At 45.4% G+C, this 25,996-nt stretch overlaps 1 protein-coding gene across 3 annotated transcripts; it reads left to right on the top strand.

The window, feature by feature from the left end:
• Nucleotides 1-56: 56 nt before the first annotated feature.
• CENPT (centromere protein T) lies at nucleotides 57-24,094 on the top strand. Of its 3 annotated transcripts, XM_080552563.1 has the most exons (14): nucleotides 57-277; nucleotides 370-496; nucleotides 1,603-1,696; nucleotides 5,298-5,431; nucleotides 6,817-6,847; nucleotides 8,030-8,169; nucleotides 8,630-9,058; nucleotides 10,642-10,839; nucleotides 13,422-13,565; nucleotides 14,302-14,511; nucleotides 17,373-17,469; nucleotides 20,517-20,681; nucleotides 21,505-21,609; nucleotides 23,359-23,760. In XM_080552563.1, the coding sequence occupies exons 1-14, from the start codon at nucleotides 209-211 to the stop codon at nucleotides 23,504-23,506; spliced, it is 2,091 nt and encodes a 696-aa protein (XP_080408689.1). In that variant the 5' UTR covers nucleotides 57-208; the 3' UTR covers nucleotides 23,507-23,760. The 3 variants fall into 3 exon arrangements, with proteins under 3 accessions (XP_080408689.1, XP_080408691.1, XP_080408690.1); XM_080552564.1 differs by lacking the exon at nucleotides 10,642-10,839 and having other exon boundaries at nucleotides 63-277; nucleotides 23,359-24,094; XM_080552565.1 differs by lacking the exons at nucleotides 10,642-10,839; nucleotides 13,422-13,565.
• The last annotated feature ends 1,902 nt before the right edge of the window (nucleotides 24,095-25,996 follow it).

Raw genomic sequence — 25,996 nt, 5'->3', positions numbered from 1 at the left:
GCGCCCCACACTGCGCTGCGCCCCGGGACTACAGCTCCCAGGGTGCTCCGCGCCGGCGGCGGGGCCGCCCCGCCCCGCCCCGCCCCGCCCCCGCCTCCCGTGAGGCGCCGCGCGCTCGCGAGAGGTGGCCCGGCGGGAGGCGGGAGCGGCCGTTGGCGCTGCCGTTAGCGTTGCCGTTACCGGTGCCGTTACCGGGCGCGGCTCCGCCATGGACGGCGTCAGGGCGCGGCGCGAGGCCAGGCGCAGCGGGAGGCGCAGCCTCGGGGACCGGCTTCGGGTAAGGCAGCGGGGCCAGCCCCGCACGGGCGCGGTAGGGCCGGGGGTCGGGTCTTGGCAGGGCTCTGAGCAGCCCCCGGTGTGTGCCCTCAGGGCGGGCCCGGCCCCGGGAAGGACAACGCCGCCGCCAGAAGGGCCCCGCCGAGGCAGCGGCTGGCCGCCTTCCCCGACCTGGACAGCGACACGCCGCGGGCCCTGCTCCGGAGGGTCATCCGGAACCGTGAGTAGTGCCGGGGGGGGGAACCGGGCGGGGAGCGCGGCGCGTAACGGCTCCGCGGCCCGATCGGCGTCCGCTGCTGCGCGGAACGGGAAGTCGGAGCGGTACCGGGCCCGTTCGTGCCGGAGAGGAGCGGTCGCCCTACGGACTGCTGAGCGGGGCTGCGCGTTACGGCCCTGCCTCGAGCGCCGGGTCCCGCACCGGTGGCAGCGCGTTTTGGGAAGGTCTCGTCCCTCAGCGTTCTGCTCCCGAGGGACACACGCAGGCCTGGTGCCATCTTTCGCCGGGAGGCGGTGCGTGAGCCGCAGAGGTGCTCGCTGCCTCAAACCTCAGCCCCGCTGCTGCAGGTGGGACTCTGATGCTGCCGTATGCCATCGTATGTGCCAGCCTTCCTAGGAGCAGAACCCAAATAGCTTTCACTAGTTCTTTGTTTTAACCTGTTAATAAACTTAGTTTAAAGAGCATAGTGCATATTTAACGCTTTGCTGCTGTCCTGGTTCCAGCTAGGATAGAGTTAATTTTCCTCCTAGTAGCTGGTAGGGTGCTATGTTTTGGATTAGGATGAGAAGAGCGCTGATAACACCCTGATGTTTTAATTGTTGCAGAGCAGTGCTTACACCAAGCCAAGGACTTTCCAGCTTCTCGCTCTGTCCTGCCAGCGGGCAGGCTGGGGGTGCAGCAGGAGCTGGGAGGGGACAGACCCAGGACAGCTGACCCCAACTGGCCAAAGGGGTATTCCACACCATATGGCACCATGCTGAACAACATATAGGGGTGGCTGGCCGGGGTGAGGGGGCCGGCTGCTCGGGGATAGGCTGGGCATCGGTCAGCGGGTGGTGAGCAATTGCATTACGCATCTCTTGTTTTGTACACAGTAGTAGTAGTAGTGGTAGTATTATCATTATTATTATTATTTTTCTGTCTTAATAAACTATCTCAACCCATAGGCTTCGCTTTCCTGTTTCTCTCCCCCATCCCAGAGAGGGAGGTGGGAGGGTGAGTGAATAGCTGTGTGGTGCTGAGCTGCAGGCCGGGTTAAACCACAACAGCTGCTTTTTGACATTCTTGCTAGATTGAGTTGTGGAAACAATGTTTTGATTTGTTCGCAGAACCACAAGTCTCACCTCTAGCACCTCAGATAGCTGAACACAAAGAAACAGAAGATGTTCAATCACAGCCCCCATCCCGGAGAACTTCCAGCATGTAAGTAACTTTTTTTTTTTTTTTTACACTACCAAGCATAGCTGCAGTTCCTACAGCAATGGGATTGGGGAGCAGGATTTCTTCTGTTTCAACAATCAAAATTGCATTCTCTTATTCAGGATTTTCAGAAATAGCCTCTCCTGCTCTGAAGGTAGCAAAGGAATCACTGGGCTTGAGGAACAAACCAGTAAATACTATGGGTTTGTACTTAGTCCCCCTTTTTAAATGCAGACTCTTAATAGCATTTTCCAGTGGAAGTGCTGGGTGCAATAGGATTCCTGATGGAAGTCTGCTCCTCTTAGTTATCTGTAACAGATACCAAAATAGAAGTTCTTAGATGTTTGCAAGGTCACAGGCTATGTGCTGATAATGCTGGGGAGTAATGTGTGGGAATGAGTGGCTGCCACGTGTACTATTCAGAAAACAGGCTGCTGTTGCTTTTTACAGTGTTAATGCTTCTTGACTGTTCCTGCGCTGGGCTGCTAAGGGTTACTTCATCTCCTGTAGGGTGGTTTGGAGGTGAAGTTTGCCTGAGGCTCAGCTGCCTTTGTTCATGTTTAGCTTCCTTTAATATGCTGAGCTAATAGGCCTGACCGTTCCACTTTGTTAAATACAAGAAAGCCATTCGTGGTGGTAGATCTTAATGTGCTCTAGCCACTTTGGACAAACTTCCAACTTTTTTAGTGGCTCTAGCCACTTTGTCCCAACTTTTTGCTTACTAGAAAGTAGAATAGCCTGTTGTAGACAATTTGATTTCCTTTGCTTTGCCTTTATAACTAAACTTGGTGTTGACAATAATCAACTTTAAATAAGTCCTGTAAAAATATGAAGCAGACTTCTATCTTTCTGCTCTTTTAATAGAGGAAGTCTGAGTTTTCTGTAAGTGTGGTAGCTTGTTTTTCTTTTTTTTTTAAGTCGAAAAGAGAAGCAGTATTATTTCAGCTCCTTATAGATTTTTGCCTGCTATAGTTTCTGCACATCTTCGATGTGCTTCTCATCAGCCTGTCTGAAAGGAAAATATCAGGTGACTGTATCTTTGCAACTTTTATATTCCATATATGAGCTAGTTGTTGCAATTAAGTAAGTGTAGAGATTTTTTTGTTGTTTTTAATCCTTCTTCACAGCCTTCCCTTAGTTGATGTGAACTTTCTTGAATTTGCAAGCACAGCTTTTACCAGTTGTATATCATTTTCCAGGACAGATGTGAAAAACTAGCAATCTCTTCTTCCCTACTGCTTTGTGTTTGTTCCCCTGTCACAAGCCAGCTAATTCTAATGCTTAGGCTTACATTTTGCTCACAATAAGTAATGAAAGTCAGCTGCATTTCTTACAGATAGAGAATGTATTTTTTAAGGGGAAAGGCTTCTAAACGTCAATAGGAAAGTGTAAGTCACCTTCTATGTTCTTTGAGCGTTCGTAAGCCTGTGGGGCCAGATGAGATTCACCCAAGGGTGCTGCTGAAGGAGCTGTGGAAACGCTTGCCCTGCCACTTTCAATAATCTACAGGGAGGTCCCGGGTGAGTGGAGGTTGGCCAGTGTGACTGCAGTCTACAAGAAGGGCGGGAAGGAGGCTGCAGGGCATTACAGGCCTGTCAGGCTGAGCTTGGCACCAAGGCAGGTTATGGAGCGGATCACCCTGAGTGCCATCACGAGGCACATACGGCACAAGCAAGTGATCAGAAGCAGCCAGTGTGGGCTTATGAAGGGCAGGTCCTGCCTGAATAACCTGGTCTCCTTCTATGACGGGAAGCCCTGCTTAGCTGATGAGGGCACAGTTGTGGATGTTGTTTACCTGGATTTTAGTCAAGTATTTGCCACCATCTCCCACAGTATTCTCCTGGAGAAGCTGGCGGCTCAGGGCTCAGACAGGCGTACGGCTTACTGGCTGCAGAACTGGCCCGAAGGCTCCCAGGGAACGGGGTTCAACCCAGCCGGCGGCTGGTCACCACTGGTGTTCCCCATAGCTCAGTCTTGGGACCAGTTTTGTTCCACAATTTTAGCAGTGTCCAGGAGGAAGGGAACGGAGTGCACCCTCACTAAGTTCACAGGTGACACCAAGGTAGGTGGCACTGTCAAACTCCTTGAGGGCAGGAAGTCTCTGGCAGAGGGATCCGGACAGGCTGGGTTGATAGGCCAAGTCCAACTGCAAGACATCCAACAAGGGCAAGTGCTGGGTGCTGCGCGTGGGTCCCAACAACCCCGTGCAGGCCTAGGGAGCAGTGGCTGGGAAGTTGCCCAGCAGAAAAGGGCCTGGGGGTGCTGGTCAAGAGCCGGCTGAACATGAGGCAGCAACACGTCAGGTGGCCAAGAAGGCCAGCGGCATCCTGGCCTGCATCAGAAACGTGTGGCCGGCAGGACACGGGGTTGTCCCTTGTCTGCAGCTCTCCCCTGAGGAGACCGCACCTCAAATGTTGTGTTCAGCTGTGGGCCTCTCACTCGCAGAAGGACCTTGAGCTGCTTGGGCATGTGCAGAGAAGGGCAATGAAACTGGTGAAGGGACTGGAAAACAAGAGTTGTGAGGAGCCACTGAAGGCACTGGGGTGGTTTAATCTGGAGAAGAGGAGGCTGAGGGGATACCTCAAGGCTCTCTGCAACTCCCTGGAAGGAGGTTGCAGCGAGGAGGGCTTCAGTCTCTTTTCTCAGGTACAAGTGACAGGACATGAGGGAATGGTCTCAAGTGGCACCAGGGAAGGTTTAGATTGGACATTAGGAAGAATTTCTTCACAGAGAGGGCAGTCAAGGATTGGAACGGGCTTCGCAGGGAAATGGTGGATTTCTCATGCCAGGAAGTATTTAAAATACATGGGGTCGTGGCTCTAAGGATCACGGTTTAGTGATGGGACATGGATCGGTCAGGTTGACAGTTGGTGGTGTTGATCTTGGAGGCCTGTTCCAACCTAGAGGATTCTATGATTCTGTGATCATCACCTCACTGATTTTGCTATATCAAAGACATGTTTGTCACAGCAAAGGATGCAGAATTCTGCTGCTTCTGAAATGTACATTCTTGGCTGCAGGAGGAACACTGCTCTGTAGTTCTGCAGGACGCCGTGTGAAAGGCTGGCAGCAGTTCGCCGACAACCTTCATGTGGGGGATTCTTGGAACTCCCCAGTAAAGGGGGAAAACAAGGCAGCTCTGAAAATTTCCGATCCCCATCCTGTGCCTGACTGGGATATTATGCATCTATTCCATGCACCAATGTGTTTGTGATGCGTAATGTTTTGTGATTATGGCTTTTTTGTTTACACTGTCAGGTTTGACAAATTTAATTGCTGCTGTGTGCTGTCAGCAGAAGAGAACTATGGAGTTTGTTGGGAGCCAATCTTCCCCTTTAGCTCAAAGTTTCTCAGCCCTGTCATTCTGAATGTAAACTTCAGTTTTGATTTCCTTGCTTTGTGAAATTTGATTTAGTAGGAGGGAATGAGATGTTTCTGCCTTTGCTGAGATAGTCTGACTAGATCCTTATTTCTGCTGCAACAAGGACAAATAATTTCCATTTGCTTTTTTAGCAGCTTTACAGGGACTTTACCCTGTAAAGTACCCTTTCTAGGGTACCTAAATGGTTATGTCCTTTGTTAAAAGCTTGGTTTATATTGGTAGGGGGGAACTGCAACTGCCAGACCTTGTTCCTGAGGGTACATCTATCGCTACGTTCCGTATGACTAGGAGTAGAAAGAAACTCAGCATTTCTGAATTTGAGAGAGCAGCAGACAAGCGACTTCCACAGAACCAAGGTAAGGCCACAGTATGAAATTGTCTTGCTTTGTGCTGCATTTGCTGTCAGTTGATCTTCATCTGCTGCAGTTTAGCTCTTAGTAACTTCTCAGTTGAGTGGTTGGATGTTTGGAAGCTAGACTGCAGTCTAGGGGATAGCAGAGAAGGCAACACAGTTCTTTTTTTTGCTAAGTCATCGGCTCTTCTCTAGTTGTTTGGGACTTCTTGATCATTTTTCCACCTTGGTGCTCTTTGAGTTTTGAAGCATCTCCAAAGGAAGAAGTCACTGTCTCCCCCCCCCCCCAGAGTTCCAGAAAATTGAAAAATAGAAGATACTACATAGGTTTTGTTGCATTTTTGTCAAATAAGTTACTCAGTCAATGTCTGAGGAAAAAGTGTCTTGGAATTTTATAAAAATAAATATTTTATATTGGAGTAAGTTTTCCCTTAATATAAAGTTTGTAAATATGGTGAATATCACTTTCATTTTAGTTGCAGTTTAACAGAGACAGAAAAGGAAAACGCGTCACCCAAGTTCACACATTCCGTTGCGAGTTGCAACTGGAATAGAATGGAAGGGTGAGATTTGGCTCCAATTTACAGACCCCTAAGTCTGTGTGTCTGCATGTACACTGGGTAACTGAAGTGCTCTTAAACTTTAAGTGAGATCTAGTCAGTGGAGTGTGGAGAATGATTGAGCCCAGCCCAGAGTAGACACCTACGTTTGATTGTGTTTGTCTATAATGGGAACACAGACACCTATGCTTGGATGTTTTAATCAGGAGCCGAATCCCACGCTGACTCACCTGTGCTCAAAAAGTTGACTTGTCTTTCTTTAGCCTGATACCTGCTCTGAGACATGTTTGTATTGGTAAGGAATGGGGCAGTTCTGTGAAAAGCAGAGGCGATGTGCTCTGGTATTTACTGGTATGAGCAAGACCACTGCTGTCCAGGTCTGCTTTTGTACTTTTGGGACTTTGGGGGTTGAACATGTTTGAGCTACAGTTTCACTGACAATCTGGAGTAGCTAGCTATATTTCTGAAGTTTCCAGATGCTTTAATGATGGAAGATAAAGGGTTGCTGAAGAGTTGTGATTGGGGCCCTAGCATCTTGCTATTAATGTGGTAAGATTAATATTACTGAGTACGAGGGCATGTGCCGGGCTAAATTGCCTTTGTTTTATCACCCTTTTAGAAACTGCTTACTAGAATTTTAATGAGTAATTCAGGAATGCAGACAAGAAATTGTAAAGTGAGCCTATTGTCTCATTCTGTTCTCATCGAAATGTAGCTTTTTGAGAATTATGTCATAACTGTTTCTAGAAAGAGGATCTGTTGTGTTATTTCTGTAGAGCATTGTGTAGAGAGTAATTTCTCAAATAATGCGTTACCAATTTTGTTTTAGCCCATTCAACGCTGGACAGCACTTTGGCTCGGTGAGTTTAAAACAAAATGTCTTAACTTCTGGCTGTCCTAACTACAGCTGCCTTGATTTGTCACCTCTGTAGCTGTGAACGACACGATAGATAACTGGGTTTGTAATAAAGAGCTGTGTTAGTATCCCACGCTGGTAATGAAACTTGGAGGAGGTACACGACTTGCCCTGTGCTTTTCCGAAACTGTGGCTCTGTACTGCTTGCCCAGGTTGGCCTAGCCTGTATTGCTGCTGTTGCTCCTGCCTTCCTATGAATGTCGCCTTTCCTCTTTTTACTGACTAGGATCATGCCTTTTTTTCCTTCTATTCCTCATGTTTCTAACAGTAAGTCAGTGCATAATATACCTTAAAATGGTATCTCGACCTGTTAGTCGACTTACCATGTCAGTTGCATCAGTGCAGTCTTTAGTCCAAATTCCCTGGACTTTAAAAGGCTTGTTGGCAAGTCAAGAATTTCTTCTCCTCTGTTGCACTTGTACTATGCTAACAATCCCAGCCATGGTTAGCAAATTTTCATGCTTCTCCCTGCAGCCTTTGGTCGTGGTCCCATGCAAGGTGTTTCATAAGGCTGCACGCTGTACTTGCTGTCTTTTAATCCTCTGTATCCTGAACCCTCTTTTTGATTGGGCTGCCTAGGAAGAGGGACAAGAAATAGTTGGCCAATCAGTTTAAGGTACAAAATGCGTACATTCGGATGTGTTTTCCCATGCTTTTTATGCTGTTATCTTAGTTCCCGTATCAAAAATGTGTTATTAGTGGTAGTTTGCTGTGAGGACTGATACTCAGCAGCTTTTTAGACTTGCACTCAATTCTTCTATCTCCCTGCTCTTATCTAGAGGACATCTTTACTCTTAAACATGTTTGCCTTTTTAATTATTTAATTGTTAAAGATTCCTGAGCCTTTTGTCAGATATGTTGTTGCAGTCCACTCTAGGTAGGAGGCTGTAAAACCAGTCTGTTTCCCGATTTCTGTAATAGGTATTCTGATGTTAGATGATATAATGAGATTGTAATATTTGCTTAAAGTAGGCTGGCATGTAATCTCCAGGGCCTTGGGGGGAAATTCTTCCTAGCTAAGGGGTTTGTGAAATGTCTCACTGTTAGTGGCCTTATGTCTGTAATCTGAGCGCAAAAGGGGAGCGTGCAGGTTTTGAAAACGATTTCTGCCTTCCCCTTTTTACAGGTCTCTTCACATGTCACTTGGTTCCGTGCTTGCACCAGACACTGTTGAAAAGAGAGGCTTATTCCGGAGGCCAAAGAATCGCAAAGCTATTGACATTGCAGCTTTTGAAGGTGGAGTGGAACAGAACATGCAGAGAAAAGGTTTCTTTTGTGTTATTTCTGTTTTGGGAGGGAGGGCCTTATATATGGTGACTTCTAGAAGCGGTTACTGCAGTGTGATCTGTATTTTAGGATTTAAAGGCTGTTAACATATTCACGGAAATCCATTGTAATTTGGGAAGCAAGATTTAGAACAAGGCTCTGCACCCGTAGCTTCTTCAATTCTCTGCACTTCTAATATGTGCTCCACTCAGCGTGGTAATACCACCACACAAATTGTTTCCTGTGGGGGCTTGTGTTCGTGACTGTGGGTACTGGGGAGATGGTTTGGTAGAGGAAGTTATCATCACTCTTCAGTGGCCCTATAGTTTCTGTTGAGGATGAATGAAAATCTGTTGAGTAACTCAGGTTTTGAATTATGCAAGTCCTGGTACTAAATGTGTGTCCCTATGATCTTGAACAGTTTTTCACACTAAAACTTGTTTTAAAACTTTCTAAACAGCACAGAACTATCTTGTGGACTTGCAAACGGCATCCATGATTGAAGCAGCCACGCTGACAAGCGATGCAGAAATCATGCTGAATAACACAGAGCTTTTTGCTCAGCCTCAGTCTGGTGAACAGAACCAAAAGGAACTTCCTGCTCTTGAACCACAGCTGTCAGAATCAGAAACCCCAGTGCAGAGAAGCAAGATTTCTAATGCAATGCAGGAGGAAGGAAAGCTTGTAGGCCGGGTATCCAGTGTGGGCACGGAAGAGGGAAGGACCCGAAGATATTCCGAGGAAGAACTAATAAATGATCGTGAACATGTTGACAGCATGACTCATGTATCTCAGAAAACATCTGCGAACCAGGGAGAAGATGAGCAAGGTCATTCCCAGCAGAGTGAGCCAATGGAACAGCTTTCTGATTCAGAAGAGGTGGCTGGCAGTGAGTACTATGCGTTACGACCTGGGGGTAGCAGGTATTATCTGAAATCGCAGAATCACAGCGTGGTTGAGGCTGGCGGGGACCTCTGGAGGCCATCTGGTGCCAACACTGCTCCAGCAGAGCCACCCAGAGCAAGTTGCCCAGTGACCAGGTGGCTGTTGAACCTCTCCAAGGAGGGAGACTCCACAGCCTCTCTGGACAACGCATGCCAGTGCTTGGTTCCCTTCACGGCACAGAAGTGTTTGCTGACATTTAGAAGGAACCTCCTGTACTCCGCTTTGTGCCCACTGCCTCTTGCCCTGGCACTGGGCGCCATTGAAAATAGCCTGGCTCTGTCCTCCCTGCTCCCCCCTTCAGGTATTTACAGACGTTGATGAGATCTCCCCAAACCTCCTCTTCTCCAGGCTGAGCAGTCCCAGCTCTCTCAGCCTTTCCTCATAGGAGAGGTGCGCTGTTCCCTTAATTGTCTTAATTGCCCTTTGCTGAGCTGTCTTCTGACTGTGTAAATGGGAGCACATTTTCCTTGTTCTGCATAGGGCAGACCCCGAGGTGTGGTTGAAACCATTACATTTTTTTTCTTTTTTCTTTTTTTATGATCCTTTGTCAAAAGGGCCACTGAAGGGATGAAAGACACGGACTCCTGATGGCTCTTGAACAGAAAGCCTTTGTTGCAATTTTTCTCCACTACATATACTTTCCCCGTAATCCCATGCCCTGTCCACATGCCCGAATCTGTCACAGAATTGGTTAGTGACCCTCAGACACGCGCCTCGAGCCAGCCAGCAACTGGCCACTGCCCAAAGCTCATCTTTAACACTATAGCCAAGTTAATTTATCTCGATCTTGCTCAAGTTTTTGTTTCTACCGCTTGTTTCCTCATTATCTCTAATTCAGGGACGTGTGAAACAGCGCAAAGCCACCTGCGAATTCCTTTCCCACAGGCCACATAAACAGCATTTAAAGAATGGTTGGTGTACTTGGTATTGCTTGAGCCAGGAGTGGAGGTCTTGCCATGGGAAGCTTAGGAATTAATTAATTAATACCTGGTGTCCTGGTGGACTATTGCACCGTACTTTTCTTCTGGAGGGTTGCCTGTGGCAAGCTTGGTGGGAAAAGTTGTTTTGAAAGAACAAGGGAAGAAATGAACAGAAAAAGGTGAATTGCTCTGAAGAGTCCAGTTGTAGGAACTTTTAGGACAAATGGATAGATAACACAAAGGAAAGTGTGGAGAATGTGGAACAGGGGACTGGATTGAAGGAGAGGAAAAGGAGGGAGAATGAGAGCATGTCTCAAAGATGCCGGAGTTCGTAAGCCATTAATGTCAAAAGTTAATGATTACATATTTCTCTTGTTTTACCAAAGGTAGCTAATGTCATCTTTCTCCTCAGTATGATCTGAAAATATATCTGCAAGGGCTTTTCCAGCTGATTCCTAAGAGACAGTGCAAACTCTCGAAACTGTTTTGAGGAAAGCAAGAGCAGTTTCTTGTGTGTATTCCTCCCTCTGCGTGGTTGTTTTCTTATTTACCAGAAATGAAAGTTTAAGAAAATACTAGGGGCAGCATTAATGCTCTCAATTTCTAGCTGTTAATAGGTGGAGCTCCTCTTTGCCATCCAGACGTTCAAGTAGATCCCCAGTCATTCTAAAGCCTAGGAGATCTTTCAGCATGTCTTTTAGAGAAGTTGTGTCCCGTATAATTGAAGAACTAGATGTAAGCGATAAAGAAGAAGAGATGGCTAATGCAGTGAATGAAGTAGAACAGGAAGAGATTTCCAGAGAGGGTAAGAGTTGCTTCCAGTGTTGCAAAGTAATGGAATACTTCAGTCTGATTAGAGACAAGTGGTTTTCGGTGACTTGGAGAGTGAAATAAGACTCTATTATGCAGTAGATCCTAGAGATAATTTAATTCAAATCATATCAGAGACACTGAGCATTTCAAAACAAGCTTTCTAAAAGCAGGTTGTGTCTCACTCATCTGCTCCTTTGTCAGTATTTGCTTTGTTCACAGTGACTGCAAATGGAATAAATTTTTGTGTTCTTTTGTAGTTCCATGGTACTGCTCATCTTCCTGTAGGCAGAGAGGAAGGGTTATTAGCTTTTTCTTGGCAATGGATACGCCCAGCTAATCACTTTTTGCATGTCCACATTTAATGTTTGCTATGTTTATTTAAGCTGTGTTGGCCTTTACTTTCCTCCAGTACCTACCGGCGTGTTTTTCTCTTCAGGGGCTTCAAGGTTGCCCTGCCTTAAGGAACAGTGGTTGTCACAAAGATGTTGGGCCTTATACTGACCTTTTTGTTCCTGGAAGAGAGCGAATCGTAGAATCATAGAATGGTTTGGGTTGGAAGGGACCTTAAAGATCATCTAACCCCAAACCCCCTGCCATGGGCTGGGATGCCACCCACTAGATCAGGTTGGCCAAGGCCCCATCCAACCTGGCCTTGAGCACTTCCAGGGATGGGGCATCCACAAATCATGCAAGTTGCTTGGTTTCACAAGCACGTTCTCTGTTTTCTTTGAGATCCTTCTGCCATAGAAAAAGTCAGTAAAAACTCGGCACCCATGCTGAGGTTCATTAAGGCAGCAGTTACTCTGCATTTCTAAAATAATGGTTGCATGAAATTGGCAGTCTATAGTCTTCCTTGATTCTTTTGTCCTTTTATAGTTTTACTTGGGTGCATCTCTGAAGCGTGAAGTTTCAATGCGATGTGACTCTTGAGATTGATGAAAGTCGCCTCAGAATTGTTAAAGTTCTGTGAACGGCAGCTTAAAGGTTTGAGTGTGGTCAGAAAAGTAAATAACATAAAAATGATGAAAGGAAGAGATGACAAAGTAGTAGGCATCACTGTGTCACTATGGAAACAGTTGTCATGCTCTCCTTTTGAACACCATGTGCAGTTCTAACCTCTACATTTCAAAACAGCTTTAACAGAACTAGAGAAGGAGCAGAGAAAAACAGTTGCCATTAACGATAACGATAATTGTATGGAGCAGTTTCTATACATTGAATGACAAAATATAAGGACTTCTCCGCCTGGAAAAGAGACAATCGCTCTGGGAGTGAAACAGAAGAAGTTTAAAAGGAAAACCCTTGAGCAAGCGTGGAGGAGATGATTCAACAGACAAATTGAAACAAATAGCTCCATGATCAGTCAGTGCAGAAACTAGAGAAGAGCAAAGAGCACTGACAGCTGGCAGGTTATACCAAACTGAAGGAGGTATTGCTACTAGCCACAGCTGATGAAGTCAGTAAAAACTAGACTTGAATATATCAATAGCAACTGGTACTCCCCTGTTACAGCGCTGTATCCCTGCAGTAGTCTGGTCGCGTAGGAGTATCACTGCCTGTCTGCCTCAGGCAGTCTTAATGTTCAGTTGAGCTTCTGCATTTTCCCCACAAAGCTAGTTAACTTTAGGCAAGATTTTCCCCTACACTGCTGTAGGGAGCCTAATATTCTGGTAAATAAGATTGCTGTTAGTGAGTTTTGCCCCACCTTTGGCCGCGTTTCCTTCTCCTTTTCACCAGGGCTCGGGGCTCCCAAGGTCTTGGCACTTGTACTTTTGAGCATGAAACCTCCCAGTCACTAGGCAGGATGGTAAAAATCCACTTTTATGGCTTCTGGCTCTACCCTTGAGGTTATCTGAGCTTTCTAAATCCTTCAGCGAGTGTCACTGCTACGAGAATTCCTAGTAAGATTTTTCTAAGTAATCACTTGTGTGTATTTCTGTTGGAATTGAGCTACGGGGTAATAGATGTGGAACGATAGTTTAAGTATGTAGGGTAAAGGAGTACTTCAGTAGCTAAGGTTTTTAAGGACATGCAAGTCATGTGTCCTTTTATTTCTCTTCATCCTGCCTTCTAGAGGATTGTCAAGGATGGTCAAAACACTGTTAAGTGCTCTCTCCTCTGTAGTGCGATGTATCTCTTCCAACATAGTTTATTCAGAAAAACTGGGCATGTGGTTAGCCATCTATACCCAGGAGTTGAAAATGGGAAGGAGAATGCGGGCACAAACACTCGGTATTGCTAGATTTAAAGGGAAAAAAAATCTTTCACATAATCACCAAAAGAGAGTACACAGAGAGGGTAGATCTTGAGGAGCTCTGGTTACAGTTAAGTAAATTTCCTTCATCGGAATCTAGTGTGTACCCTAAATAGGTGGCGAGCTCAGGAAAAGTTGTGCATTGTAAGTTTTTGGAAGGGGACTGCATCTGCCTCCCTTTTTTATACCGTATGGTTATCGATGAGTTTACTTATCAAGTAAATTGTAGTGATTTTAGTGAATAAATTTTAGTGAACCACCAGCATTCAGTTTATTTTTTTTTTGGTAGGTGAGACTGATGATGGTATTTCCTATTTTAGCTATGGAACATCATACAAATGCTGGATATTCTGAACATTTAGAGAAGAAACTGACAAAAAAAGCAGAATCACAGATAATTGTGACTCCAGAAGAAGGGGGAGTAGCGGAAGGCAGTGTTAAACACCAAGACTCTCCCAAGGCTGGTGAGAACAATCAAATTACCTCTAAAGCTGCATTATTGGCATCAGTGTTAGGACAAAGACTTGTTAACTCTCTGTATTCTGCAGTCTGGGCTAAATGCTGGAAAAATATCCAACTAATTTTGACATTTCAACTGAAAGACTGTGTTACTTCTCAAGTCAAAATTTTATTGGGAATGGTGTTTAGAAATACATAGTTGCAAAAAGCTTCTTTAATTATAATTTCCTCGTGGGAGTTTGAGTCAAGGAAAGATTGGTAAAACTTAGAGCCCCTCTGAATGTGTTGGCAAATCAAGATCTCCCAAGTTACTTTTCCTATATTACAAGGGTCTTCTGTCTTCAGCATGCTGCCCAAAGGCTTTGGTCCTGCTTATCCTGAGGGGAGATCCATCTTTCCTTATGCTACAGCTGCTATGCTGTTCCTTTTATTAAAAGAAGCTGACTTAGAAGGAGCTCAGATAACAACTTCACTCAAGCCTCCTGGGCTTCTCTACACTACCAAGTGCTATTTTTTTACATGATCTCTGCTCACCTAGATGTAGCAAAGAGAAAAGTCAAGGATTTATCAGTGGTTATCTTACCTAGCTTAATATATTGGCATTCTAATCTTTGAAGATAGGAATATAATAGGTGGCAACTTGTCAGGAATGGGAAGGTGGGTTTCGTTTTTATGAGTGCCCTGAAATTTTGGATGTGATACTTGTTACAGTGATGCATTCTTTCTGTTTTGAAAATCCAGAACCAGAGATGGCCACAAGTGTTAGAGCCAGAAGCTTGAGCAGGCATTCTCATGCTTTTTCCTCCTTTGAAAAATCTGGGACAAAGCCATTAAAAGAAGCTGTTGAGCAAGCAGATGAGCTAGAAGACAGAGCTGCCATGGGAGAACTGGATGGTTCCGAAGAAGAATCTACTGAGGATGAAGCTGAAACAGAAGGCCAGGAGAGTAAAGGTAGGAAAACTTTTGCAGCAGTAGCAGAAGGCAACTAAGATTTTTTTTTTCCTCTGATATCTGCCAACAGGTTGAAGGAATAATAACATGATCAACTGTTTAGTCCATCGGATAGTCCAGGGGAAGCTGTTGGCTGGTATTCGAGGGCCAGAGGGAAGTGCAGATTGTTACTGGCTTGTTGGGTGCTCTGTTGGTAATCATGTACTTCTGAGGTAATGGTAGTGGAAACGTACACAATGTACAAGAATGAGTGCAGAATGGTCTCATACAGTGACAGAGAGAGATCTTTATCCTTCACTTCCTATCACTTTATCCTTCCTTCCTGACTCCTATCTTCATGCTGCGCTAAAAACTTCTTAGCATTGAACTGCTGTTTTCAGAGCCGTTTATGGTACTGTGGATTTGAAAGCTAATTTAGAACCCCATTCTGTTTGTGTAGTTACGTATTTCCTTTAGAGTTAACCAGAAGAGTAGACTGATTTTTCCACAAAGCTGAGAGGAATTGTGTTTCCTAAAAGTTCTTTAGACACTGTATCAGTCTGCTTCGTTGCCCCAGGAGTGTTCGTGCTATTTAGAAGGACGTGTAGTTCAATTAAGGCCACATCTGAGAATGCTCAGAATGTGTCGGTGGCTTGGGATTGGTCTTAGTCTTACGAAGTATACTATACCCTGAAATGAAAAATTTAACTAAGGGCATCCTGAAAGAATCCCGTTGGCAGGATTTGAGGCATTGTGGGGAAATTCAGCTGTAATAAGAACATGACAATTGATCTGGTACACTTGTGTACAAGGAAAGCTGTGAGGTGTTCTTAGCGTGTCTACAGCAGTGTGAATATGTGTGTCTGTAACCCATCTGTATGAGGAGATGAAATGATCTTGCTGAAGAGAACCTTGTGATGCTGATAGGATGGAACAGTAAGAGTAGCATCTTCCAAGTCTCATTGGAGGAGAGGAAGAAAAACGGGGAAAAAAAATGAGAAATTATTCACTCTTGTCATAAAATTTGCTTCAGAAGCCTCAGCGTAATTAGTCTTTTCCCCTACATCTTGCTCTATGACCCTCCAGCACGTGGAAGTATTTCTTCAGAAGAAGCTAATGTGAGGAACCGTAACAACTCCCCCAGCCCTGCTTCCTGTGAGAGACTCCTGGCCTCTGAGTTGTAGGGTTTAACTCGCACGGGTAGCCAAGACCTCTGGTAGTTGGACTTATCTTCTGTAATGGGACTGGTGCTCTAGTTCCTAGAAAGGGTTGCAAAGTTGAAACCATTATCAAATATGTTGGTTTCTTGGGGTATACTCAGCTTGCAAGGGAAACGGGAAGGTAAGAAGTCTTCCATGACCACTCCTCTTCTAGACAGGAAGCTGCTCAGTATTTCAGTTCTGTTAACATTGTCTTCTTTCTTGCCATCATTTGTCACAAAAGAAGTGAAGGAGTTCAAGAGTGAATTGAGAGGATGAAGATTAGACTTGGAGGAAACTGGTATGGATGGTTCACAGCCAAAGAAAAGGCGAGGTTTGACTCCTTGTGGTTGGGATCTACTGCAGGACCCTGGTCAAAGGGGAGCCTGTGGATGGGGCCTTCTTGCTTCAACTACAAGAAGCATCACGCTCGCACGCACTCATCCTCATGGGAGATTTCAACCACACGGATGTCTGCTGGAAAAGCTGCACAGCAGGCTGTGAGCAGTGCAGGAGGCTTGTGGAGCGTGTCGAAGGATAACTTCATGGTTCAGGTATTAGACGAACCAACCAGAGGAGAAGTGTTGCTGCACCTGGTGCTCGGCAGTGCAGAGGAACTCATTAAAGAGATTAAGACTGGAGGCAGTCTGGTCTGCAGAGACTCACATCCTGGTTGAGTTCGTGATCTCGAGGAATACGGGCCTGGTGAAGAACAAAGTCAGGGCCCTGAACTTCTGAAGAGCAAAATTGAACTGATGTAATCTCCCTGGACTTCTGTAAGGCCTTTGACACAGTCCCAGACGACATCCCTATCTCCAAATAGGATTTGATGGGTGCTTCATTCAGTGGATAAGGAGTTGGCTTGAAGGCTGTACCCAGAGAGTGGTGTGGTCAATGGCTCCTAGTCCAGATGGAGACCGGTGATGAGTGGTGTCCCTCAGGGGTCTGTCCTAGGACTGGTACTGTTTAATAGCTTTATCAATGACATAGACAGTGGGACTGAGTGCACCCTCAGCAAGTTTGCAGATGACACCAAGCTGAGTGGTACAGTTGATACAATAGAAGGAAGGGATGCCATCCAAAGGGACCTGGACAAGCTTGAGAATTGGGGCCACGTGAACCTCATGAGGTTCAACAAGTCCAAGTGCAAGGTGCAGCACCTGGGCTGGCGCAATCCCAGACATGAGGACAGAGAAGATCTCATTGAGAGCAGTGTGACTATGGGAGATGCTTATAGACCCTTGTAATGTGATTTTCTTGCTCTGCTCATCCTTGTGTTCAGGGGAATTTGATGCTGATTTAAGAAAATGACAGTGAGGTAGTTTTCAGACTTCAAAATTTTCTCTGGGAAAAGAGGCTGCAGCTTCTCGGCAGATTAAGTCGATCTAGTCCCTGCTGTGGGTCCCTACTGTGCTTTTTTACACCCTGTCCAGCCCAACCTGGTGGGCAGGAGGTGGCATGAGGGAAGCCACCAAAGGAGATGGAGTGGATGGAATTGCAGCAGCCAGCAGTCGCACTGGTTTAGGGTACCATGGAGCCACAGCCTGGGTGTGGGCTGTGGCACCGGAGCAGATGTGGAAAGCTGGCTAGGCTTCTGTCTGCTGCTGCAGTGGTGCTTGCTGCAGGAACACTGAAAATAGATATCAGTTCCTCAAGTAACTGTTACTTCTTTTTTCTCCTTAGAGGGTTCCATGAAGACACCCATGTTTGTCCGTGCCGCAGCCTACAGTCCACTTCCCTTGCTGTCAACTCCACGTCCTGCAAAACCTGCTGCTCAGGAGTAAGTATAAGCAACCTTCAGCAGTGGCCCAGTAGTAGCATATTTGGGGGTGCAAGTAGCAGGAGAGAGCCCAAAGATCTGCATTCCTCACAACTGTCCTACATGGAGAACCCGTCTTTGTTGGTTGTTTTGTCCTTCATCAGCTGTAGCAGGGACTAAGCAGTCCTGAATTCTTTCGTTCATCCATGGCTTTAGTGATTGGATAAAGAATTCTATCAGGTAAATGTGAGCGCTCTCCCAGAGCAGATCTCAAAGCTTTCCAACGAATGGATAATTTAATGCTTCTTTGAGCTGGATACCAGAACCTTTTTCTAGCAGTTCTTTGACTGCTAGGCTAGCTTGGAGCACTAGACAGTAGGAGGTGCAGGCTAGCCCCTACAGTAGGGGATGCAGAAGCCCTTGCAGGAGAGGGAGAATTACAGATTACATTACAATGATCACATTATATGACATATTTGAATTTTGAAACCTAAAGCTGTATGTACCTGCCATGTGGTAAGTATAAAATGAAGTTTGCTTTGAGGCAGAAAGTGAACCTGTTGCCTTCATTACTCTAAAATAGTTAGAACTTTGCCAGCCTTTTAACTAGAAATTCGGTAAAGCCATCCGGAGAACTGGTAACAGTAGATCCTAGGGAACAGAAGAAATTTTCTAGTCCATGTCCCTGTCAATTTATTGAAGCAATAAACAATAAAACGAGATTCTTTTGTCGTATGCTGCTGTGAACAGAGATGAACGATGCTTGTAGAAGATGCTGAATTATTGCTCTAATCAAAAATACTAATTTTTATATCTATATATAAAAAAGCAAGAGGAGTCTTTGCTGATACTTTCTGATGTGGAGCAATGTTATAACTTAAATGTAGATTTGCTTTGGGATTCTGCACTGAGACATGCTCTTTTTATATACAAGAAATGTCTGAATACTAATTGTTCTGTATAGAGTGCTAGTCCTCATATGCCAAAAAAAGTCTGGTTTTGGATACATATTCTTTATAGGAATTTCTGGACATTTATAGATTGACAGATTTTCAGGCTCTCAAGGTGTGCTAACATGCTCATAACTGTAGGTTCAGAGCCTAGATGACAAAAAGTACCCAGTACCTGGGCAAGCTAGAAAAGTAGGCTGACGTGAACCTAATGAGGTTCAACAAGTCCAAGTGCAAGGTGCAGCACCTGGGCTGGGGCAATCCCAGACATGAGGACAGGCTGGGAGAAGAACTCATTGAGAGCAGCCCTGCAGAGAAGGACTTGGGGGTTCTGGTGGACAAAAAGCTCGATGTGAGGCAGCAGTGCACACATGCAGCCCAGAAGGCCAACTGCATCCTGGGCTGCATCAACAGGAGTGTTGAGCCCCCTGCACGAGGAGCACGAGGAGGTGGGTTCAGAGGGGGACCATGAGGATGACCAGAGGGCTGGAGCAGCTCTCCTACAAAGAAAGGCTGAGGGAGCTGGGGATGTTCAACCTGGAGAAGAGAAGGCTCTGGAGAAACCTTGTTGTGGCCTTTCAGTGCTTAAAGGGAGTTTATAAAAAAGATGGAGAGCAGCTCTTTGCTCAATCCGATAATGACAGGATGAGGGGGAATAGTTTTAAACTAAAAGAGGGGAGATTTCGATTAGAGGTTAGGAGGAAATTCTTCACTCAGAGGGTGGTGAGGCACTGGCACAGGTTGCCCAGAGAAGCTGTGGGTGCCCCATCCTTGGAGGTGTTCAAGACCAGGTTAGACAAGGCCCTGAGCAACCTGATCTAGTGGGTGGCATCCCTGCCTGTGGCAAGGGGGCTGGAACTGGGTGGTCTTTAAGGTGCTTTCCAATCCAAGCTGTTCTGCAGTTCTACGATACTGAGTTTGTTTGCACGTTATGTACTGAAGTCTGGCTCCAGGTTGGTGTGTTTGCTTCCCAGGGCATCACTACCTAGGTTAAATGCCTGAGGAATATTCTAGGCTATGAAGTGGAGTGATGACTATGTGAGAGCCTTGGTTAAGGCACTCTGCTATAAAATAATCTATTTTTACTGGTACAGTTCTACTGTGATCAATTGTACAGATTAGGGCCATAGGACTTTTCATTTAGAAGCATTAAAATCTTCTACAGTCAATAATAATCAATTGTGCCCCGTTCCTTGGAACCAAACGTTTGTACATTCCAATTCACAAATGGGCAAACTGAGGCACAGGAAAGATGACTTAGATCATGACTTTTGTTATTACTAGATGTACTTCATCACTGGGGCTGATCTCTTCCGCCTGTCTCCAGGGTTCTGTCAGAAAAACATGTTAGTAGGCTGGAGAGAGAATCAAATGATACATGCATTGTGTGGGTGGGTTTTCTGTGCGTTAGTCTGAGACTCAAGGTCTTTTCAGTTGTTTCTCACTTGCCTACTGAATGAAAGTGGGGATTTTACTTCCCCTTTCTTATTACAATTTTTCCTTTTTAGACTGGAAAACAGCAGAAGTTTCATTTGGGACTTGGTCAGAAAACAGTTGCATAAGGGGAAAAAAAATACAGAAAAGGCTAAACAAAATGTTTGGATTAGTGTAAAAGTTGTGCACTTCCCATTTTGTGGAAGGAAACTATCGAAGGAAGAGCTTCTGTTGAGTCTTGTCAACCAACAAGAATTGAGTATGCCCTGCAGACCAGAATCTCCCTTCTGCATCCACAGGCCACCTCTGTGTCTGCATCAAACTTTGTGTTGTCCCGGAGAGTGAAAAATACAGGGAGCTGTAGCGCTGTTGCATTTATGTATTGGACAGAACTGTAGCTCGCTGGCTATTTGTTATGATGGCACGCTAATCTCGGGAAAACTTGAACCTGAATTGCTTCTCCCAAGGCTGTAATGTCATGTGAACTGTTTGCAAAGGCTGTGCTTTGTGGGTGGGAGGGTTTTGAGGGTGTGGGAGGGAGAAAGAATTAAGAGCTTGTGGTAGGTCTTTTAACCCTTTCAAATTCAACATAAGGTTTGCCCCAACTCAGCTCGGTGTTCTCTGCCTGTACCCAGTGCCCTGTGTTTGTTCATCTGATGTGTGGATTTTCAATTTCCATCAAAGGTCTCCCCTGCAGCCACGGCGGGCTAAGCCTGTTCCAAAGAGCTCAGGAACGTCACAAAAGAAAAAGCGTGAGCCTGCACTAGCAAGCAGTTACATAAAGCAGATATTTAGGCATTATGCGAAAATGCCAGTGGCCAGAGATGCCTACAAAATTGTTGAAAAATGGTAAGCAGCAGCAAACTCTTCTTCCTACTACTCTTCTTGGTCCTCTTTTCCTTCCTTTTCTCTCCTTAAATAACAAACTCATCCAGAGACCTGATGATAAGTTGACAGCTCTCCCTCAACCCTTTGCTACTCAGCTGGTGGGAAATCCACAGGGGGTGTGATTAAATCGAGGACAGAAACGTGCTAGGTGCTTTTGGCTGCTGTGTGGGTATAGTGAACAGTGCTGCCTTCTAGGAGCTTCTAGCATGTGTCCCAAACTGGTACAAACTGCACAATTTGGTCTTCTCTACCTAACAGCACACTAATATCATTAGCGGTCTCAGTGAGTCAGATGGCTCAGGATAATGGTCGCTGTGTCAGGCTGGGCAATGTGAAGCTGTTCCAGCTGTGCAGTATTACATCTGCAGCCAGGGTTTCTCAGCTTTTTGAATCCACGGACCATGTTACCTTCCTGAGTATAATCTGGGGATTGTTCCAGCGCTGTCACTGTAAGAACCTAACAGTGTCATCTTTAACGTTGATTTGCCAGTTGTGTTTACTCCTGTTCTTGCATGTGGGAGTTCTGGGCAAGGTTCTGGTTGTCAAATACGTAGCTGTTTCACAGCTACCTTGCCATCTTCAGTTACCAGTGGTCCAGAAAGCCCAGGCTGAGAAGCCATACTTCATTCCCTGGGCTGGAGTGGTTCTTCTCCCCCTGTTTTCCCCTGGCAGGCTGTGACCTGCACAGTGAGCTGCTGCAGTTTAACTTGCCCTACAGAAGTGAGCGGCTGGTGTTTGTACCCTCCTCAGCCTGGTTTTATTTCTGTCCTCAATTCTCTTTCAGTTGTGAGAAATACTTCAAGCAGCTAAGCGATGATCTGGAAGCTTACGCCCACCATGCAGGGAGGAAGACAGTGGAGATAGCTGACCTGGAACTCCTTATGAGAAGGTAAAGGAGGAATGTCATTAAGCCATACTGGTGTTCTGTGGTGACAGAAGTAAGCCCAGTAAGACTGTCATTGCCTGGCTGTGCTAGCAGTATTTCTACAGTAAGCGCGGTGTCCTGTGGTTTGCTCTGCATGATGCAGCTTGGCGTTTTGTGCCAGAAAGGGCATTTATGGACTTGGGATTTTATATTCCAAGCTGAAGGGGGTGGGGGGCAGGAGAAAATAGGGGTTGGAAATGCAGGAGTCTGAGAAACAGGTAGCAAGAGGAAGGGGATGTGTGCTAGGGTCAAGCAGTTATGGCTGGGAAGTGCGTGGTATAGGTAGAAAAAGCAGGAGAGTAACAACAGTTAAGTGAGAGGCTGGGCTGCACTGCACTCTTTGCATCCCTGAGGGATTGCTTTGCTAAAGCACTTGCAACTAAAATCATGAGCATTTGCACATGCCCTGCTGTTTGACTTGCTCCTCCGAACAAAATCCCACTCGTTCTGTGTCTGCAGAATCTAATAGTTAGGCTTCAAACCGATAGTTCCTCATCAGAGCAGGAAAAGGGCCCTTCGGCCTGGCTTCTAACACTGGGGTTTCCCTTCTTATTGCCACTTCAGGACCCCCGGAGGGGTGGAGTGGCCAGCAGCCCGCATGGGTTGTTCTCAGAACCTCTTCGCTGCGGCTCTTCCCGTGGGCTCCCTCAGCTCCCCCGTCTCATGACTGGACTTTGTCTTGTGACCAAACCATGAGGGATTTGTTCTTTTGGGGAGCTCTCTGTAAAACTCTCAGGCCTGAATCAGTTCACACTCCTCATTTAAAGTCATCTAAGTTGGTAGTCCTAGTCTCCACTGGAAGAATTTCTTTCAGATGCTACTTCGAAGTCGTTTGAGGGATTTTGTAGGGTGTACATGAATAAAGACAATGGTTCTGCCTGGGTTTGTGTAGCTGGAGCTGGTGCTGCTGCTTAAGAGTAATCATCTGTTGCTGTCCAAATCTAGAGATTTTATTTTCACGCTTGACAGGTGTTTGTTGAAATCAGTATGAACAGGCTGAGAGGAGTGATGAGTTAGTTGGCCAGGTTTGAGGATTCTGTTCTCTTGTTATTCTGCCTTTCTCATCTTTTTGTCTTTCTGCTGCATCATTAAGAGATCAGAATTGTTGCCAGTTCATGAATAAGAATAGTATTTCTGTTCCTTCCAGAAAGAAAGTGTGGATAAAGGCTGCTTTTTTTTTCTTTCTGTGAAACTAGGAGATACTGATTTTTTTGGGAGGGGGCAGTCAGCTAAACGGTGCACTAGAAAACCACGCAATTTGAATATGCCAACCACCTCTGAATTGTGAATAGCATATAAAAAATCTGCTGGATAATGGGATATTTGCTTCTGTTGCATCATTCCGTGCATGTCCTTAAATAGTAAAATTTATCACGTGCCATGTGGATTGTGGATTTAAAAAGTAATGAACTGCTATAGATCCGTGTGCTGACTTTCACTGTGGAAAACAAATACCTCTGTGGGAAGCTGCTCTGCAGTGACTCTTCTGGTCCGCTTCATATGTAAACAAGTCTGGTATTGGCACCGTATGCAGGACCTAATACATCACCTGAGATGGCTGTGTGCAAGTATATAGCTCTTCTGTCACAAGCCTGTGCACTTCAGATATTAAATGTGAAAATGTCAATGCAAGAAAACCTTAAAAACTTTCTTCTGACATTGAGTGGAAACACTAACAATTCTGTTTCTTCTCTGCTTTCTTTTTGAACAAAGGCAAGGGCTGGTGACAGACAAGATGCCGTTGCATGTGCTGATAGAGCGTTACCTCCCTCTGGAGTATAGGAAGCTACTGATTCCGGTTGCTGTGAGTGGAAATAAAGTGATCCCCAGCAAATCAGCGTGCCTCTCTGGCAGGTGGTGAGCCCTGTGGGTGGGAACACAACCTGCTCGAAGAACATAGCTTTAGGTTGTTCCATGTAACTGCTCAACGTGATGGTTTTCCACAAGGAACTACTGGGGCAATAAACAGTTGACATTGTCTTGAACTTACTGACATCGTGCTGTGGCTATCATGCCAGCCCACTGGATCTCACCAATTATTATTACAAGTAATTTGACTATCCTTTAGTTTTATATCTTATGTTTGAGTACTAAATAAAGAAAACGTGGTATGTATTCTGCGTGATACAAATGTTACTTATGCCAGTGAGATGAAAGCTTACCTCATGTCTGCTGTGTTGTCACTACGTTCCTAATAGACGCTTACTTGTATTGGTGCTGTTCATGCTAACTAGTTGTTTGTTCAAACGAGAAGCTATGGACTGCCTTATGAAAAGATGATGATCCTTTTTACAGTTGTGTATATATATATATATATATATATATATTTACAACAGGGGCTTTCAAACTTAGGATCTTATCTCACTTTGTAAGTCTAGCCTGTGTCAAGAATAGCTCATAGTTCATCTATGAAAACAGCTGCTTACTGATGAAAATTGAAATGGGAAAACATACTATATACATATATATAAAATCTCATGGGGAATTAGCAAGCAGTAATTTAAGACCATTTGAGAGGTAACGTTTTCTGGTTCACATGTGGTAGATGAAGAACTGGGAGAGAGCGCAGGGGAGTTGGAGCGGATCTTTAAGGTCCCTTCCAACCCAGAGGATTCTGTGATAAACCCAATATACACGACTAAGTCAAGGTTTTGGTAGTGGGGGTGCTGCAGGGGTGGCCTCTGTGTAGAGGTCAGGAGTTGCCCTGTGTTAGAGCCAGTTCCATCTAGCTCCAAAATAGACTGAATAGAGTGAATTTGAGCCTTGGAAGAAGAGAGTAGGGGTAAGGTGTTTTTAGTTTTGTCTGTTTCTCACTGTCCTATTTTAATCAGCAATAAATTAATTTAATCTTCCCCAAGCAAAGTCTGTTTTGCCCATGATGGCAATTGCTAAATGATCTCCCTGTCGTTATCTTTGCCCAGCTCATGTCCTGTTGAAGAAGAGTGAGAAAGCAGCTGGTGGCTGTCAGCCAGCTATGGCTCAGCCAACACACTGTGTATTTGGGCACTTGTTTGTTTCAAACACATGCTCAGAGCTGAAGGCTGCGCTTCTGCAGGTGTTTTCTGATGCCAGCCCTGGTGCTGTCGTCAAACTGCATGTCGCTTGCAGCAAGGAATTCTTCCAGCAGTCGAAAATAATCAGTCACCTCTCTTCTCTAAGAGTTAGCTCAGTGTTGTGATGCTGTAGTCGCTGGAACCCTGCTGGAATGGTGGCACTCCAACCCTCAAGGTTTAAACTGAATTTATGTACGGAAACGCATCTGGGAAGTCACTGCTCTGGTCCCAGGCATGGTGGAGGGAGGCAGTGCCAGAGCCTGGTGTGTGAAGCAGGGCCTAGCTCTCTGAGCTGCAGTTTGCGCTCAGCCTGTTGGTGTGCTCTCTCATGTCATCATCCAAAGCAGCAAGATCCAAGCAGTGGCTTTATTAACTAACTAACAAGTGCAAATGTATCTCTGCGTGTTTGACGCGCCCGTGTGGTTTGTGCTGTTTTACTCGCAGGGTGAGCCAATGCCACCTAGCTTTCCACCAGTGCTTTTGTACAGTTTGTTGATTGCTACACAGAGCAGCTGATCAGTGCTGCTCCGTAGTGAATGTTGCCAAACATGTAGGAAGACAATAGAAATAAAATCCTTGCATATGATTTTACTGCTTATAGTGAACCTAAACCACAGCAGGAATGAGGTCAGCCACATCAGAGGATTTTTAAGGTGCAAAGAATGATGGCTTTCTAAAAACAATTCACAAGCTGGGAAAGAATGACCCTTGTGCATACAATTTTCAGAGGAATGAACATCATTTTTCCTGTTTTACATGCTAATATGCCTTACGTTTATTTAGCTAGTCTGCAATTCCCAAGGTAAGACACTTAAACTGTTTATTTTCAGAGAGAAAAAAATAATAGTTTTTCCCCTTAATTATTAGCTGCTTTGTCTTGGACTTGGAAACTCAAGCTTGTAAATAGTTTAATTTGACTTAAAAACTTGAGTCTTTAAATTGATTAATTTTTAGTTGTGAGGAAGGGATGGCTCAAGGCTGCTGCTTTGCAGTATCCTTAAGTCAGATGGAGTGGGGCTGAGCACAGTCAGCACTGCCAGCTGGGGTCAGTCAAACATCGTGCCAGTGGCTCTTTCCAATACACTGAATATGTCTGGACTGAAGAAGTGGAGTAACAGCCTTTGCGTCTTTTCTTTCCCCGCTTCCCTTGCATTGTAGAAATGTTCTAGAACTACTGGGAACTGTTTTCCCTCTTTTTAGATCCATGAGGAAGCCTTGCTTCCTGAAAAGTGCAGTGTAGCTTCCCAGGTGTCTGAAATTGGAGATCCAAATGGTACAGTTAATAGGACTCCTGGAAA

Source organism: Anser brachyrhynchus (genome assembly GCF_964034855.1).
Source record: "Anser brachyrhynchus genome assembly, chromosome: 12".
Taxonomy (NCBI): Eukaryota; Metazoa; Chordata; class Aves; order Anseriformes; family Anatidae; genus Anser; species Anser brachyrhynchus.
The sequence above is the reverse complement of the archived record's forward strand: the minus strand, read 5'-3'. Positions and strand labels throughout refer to the sequence as shown.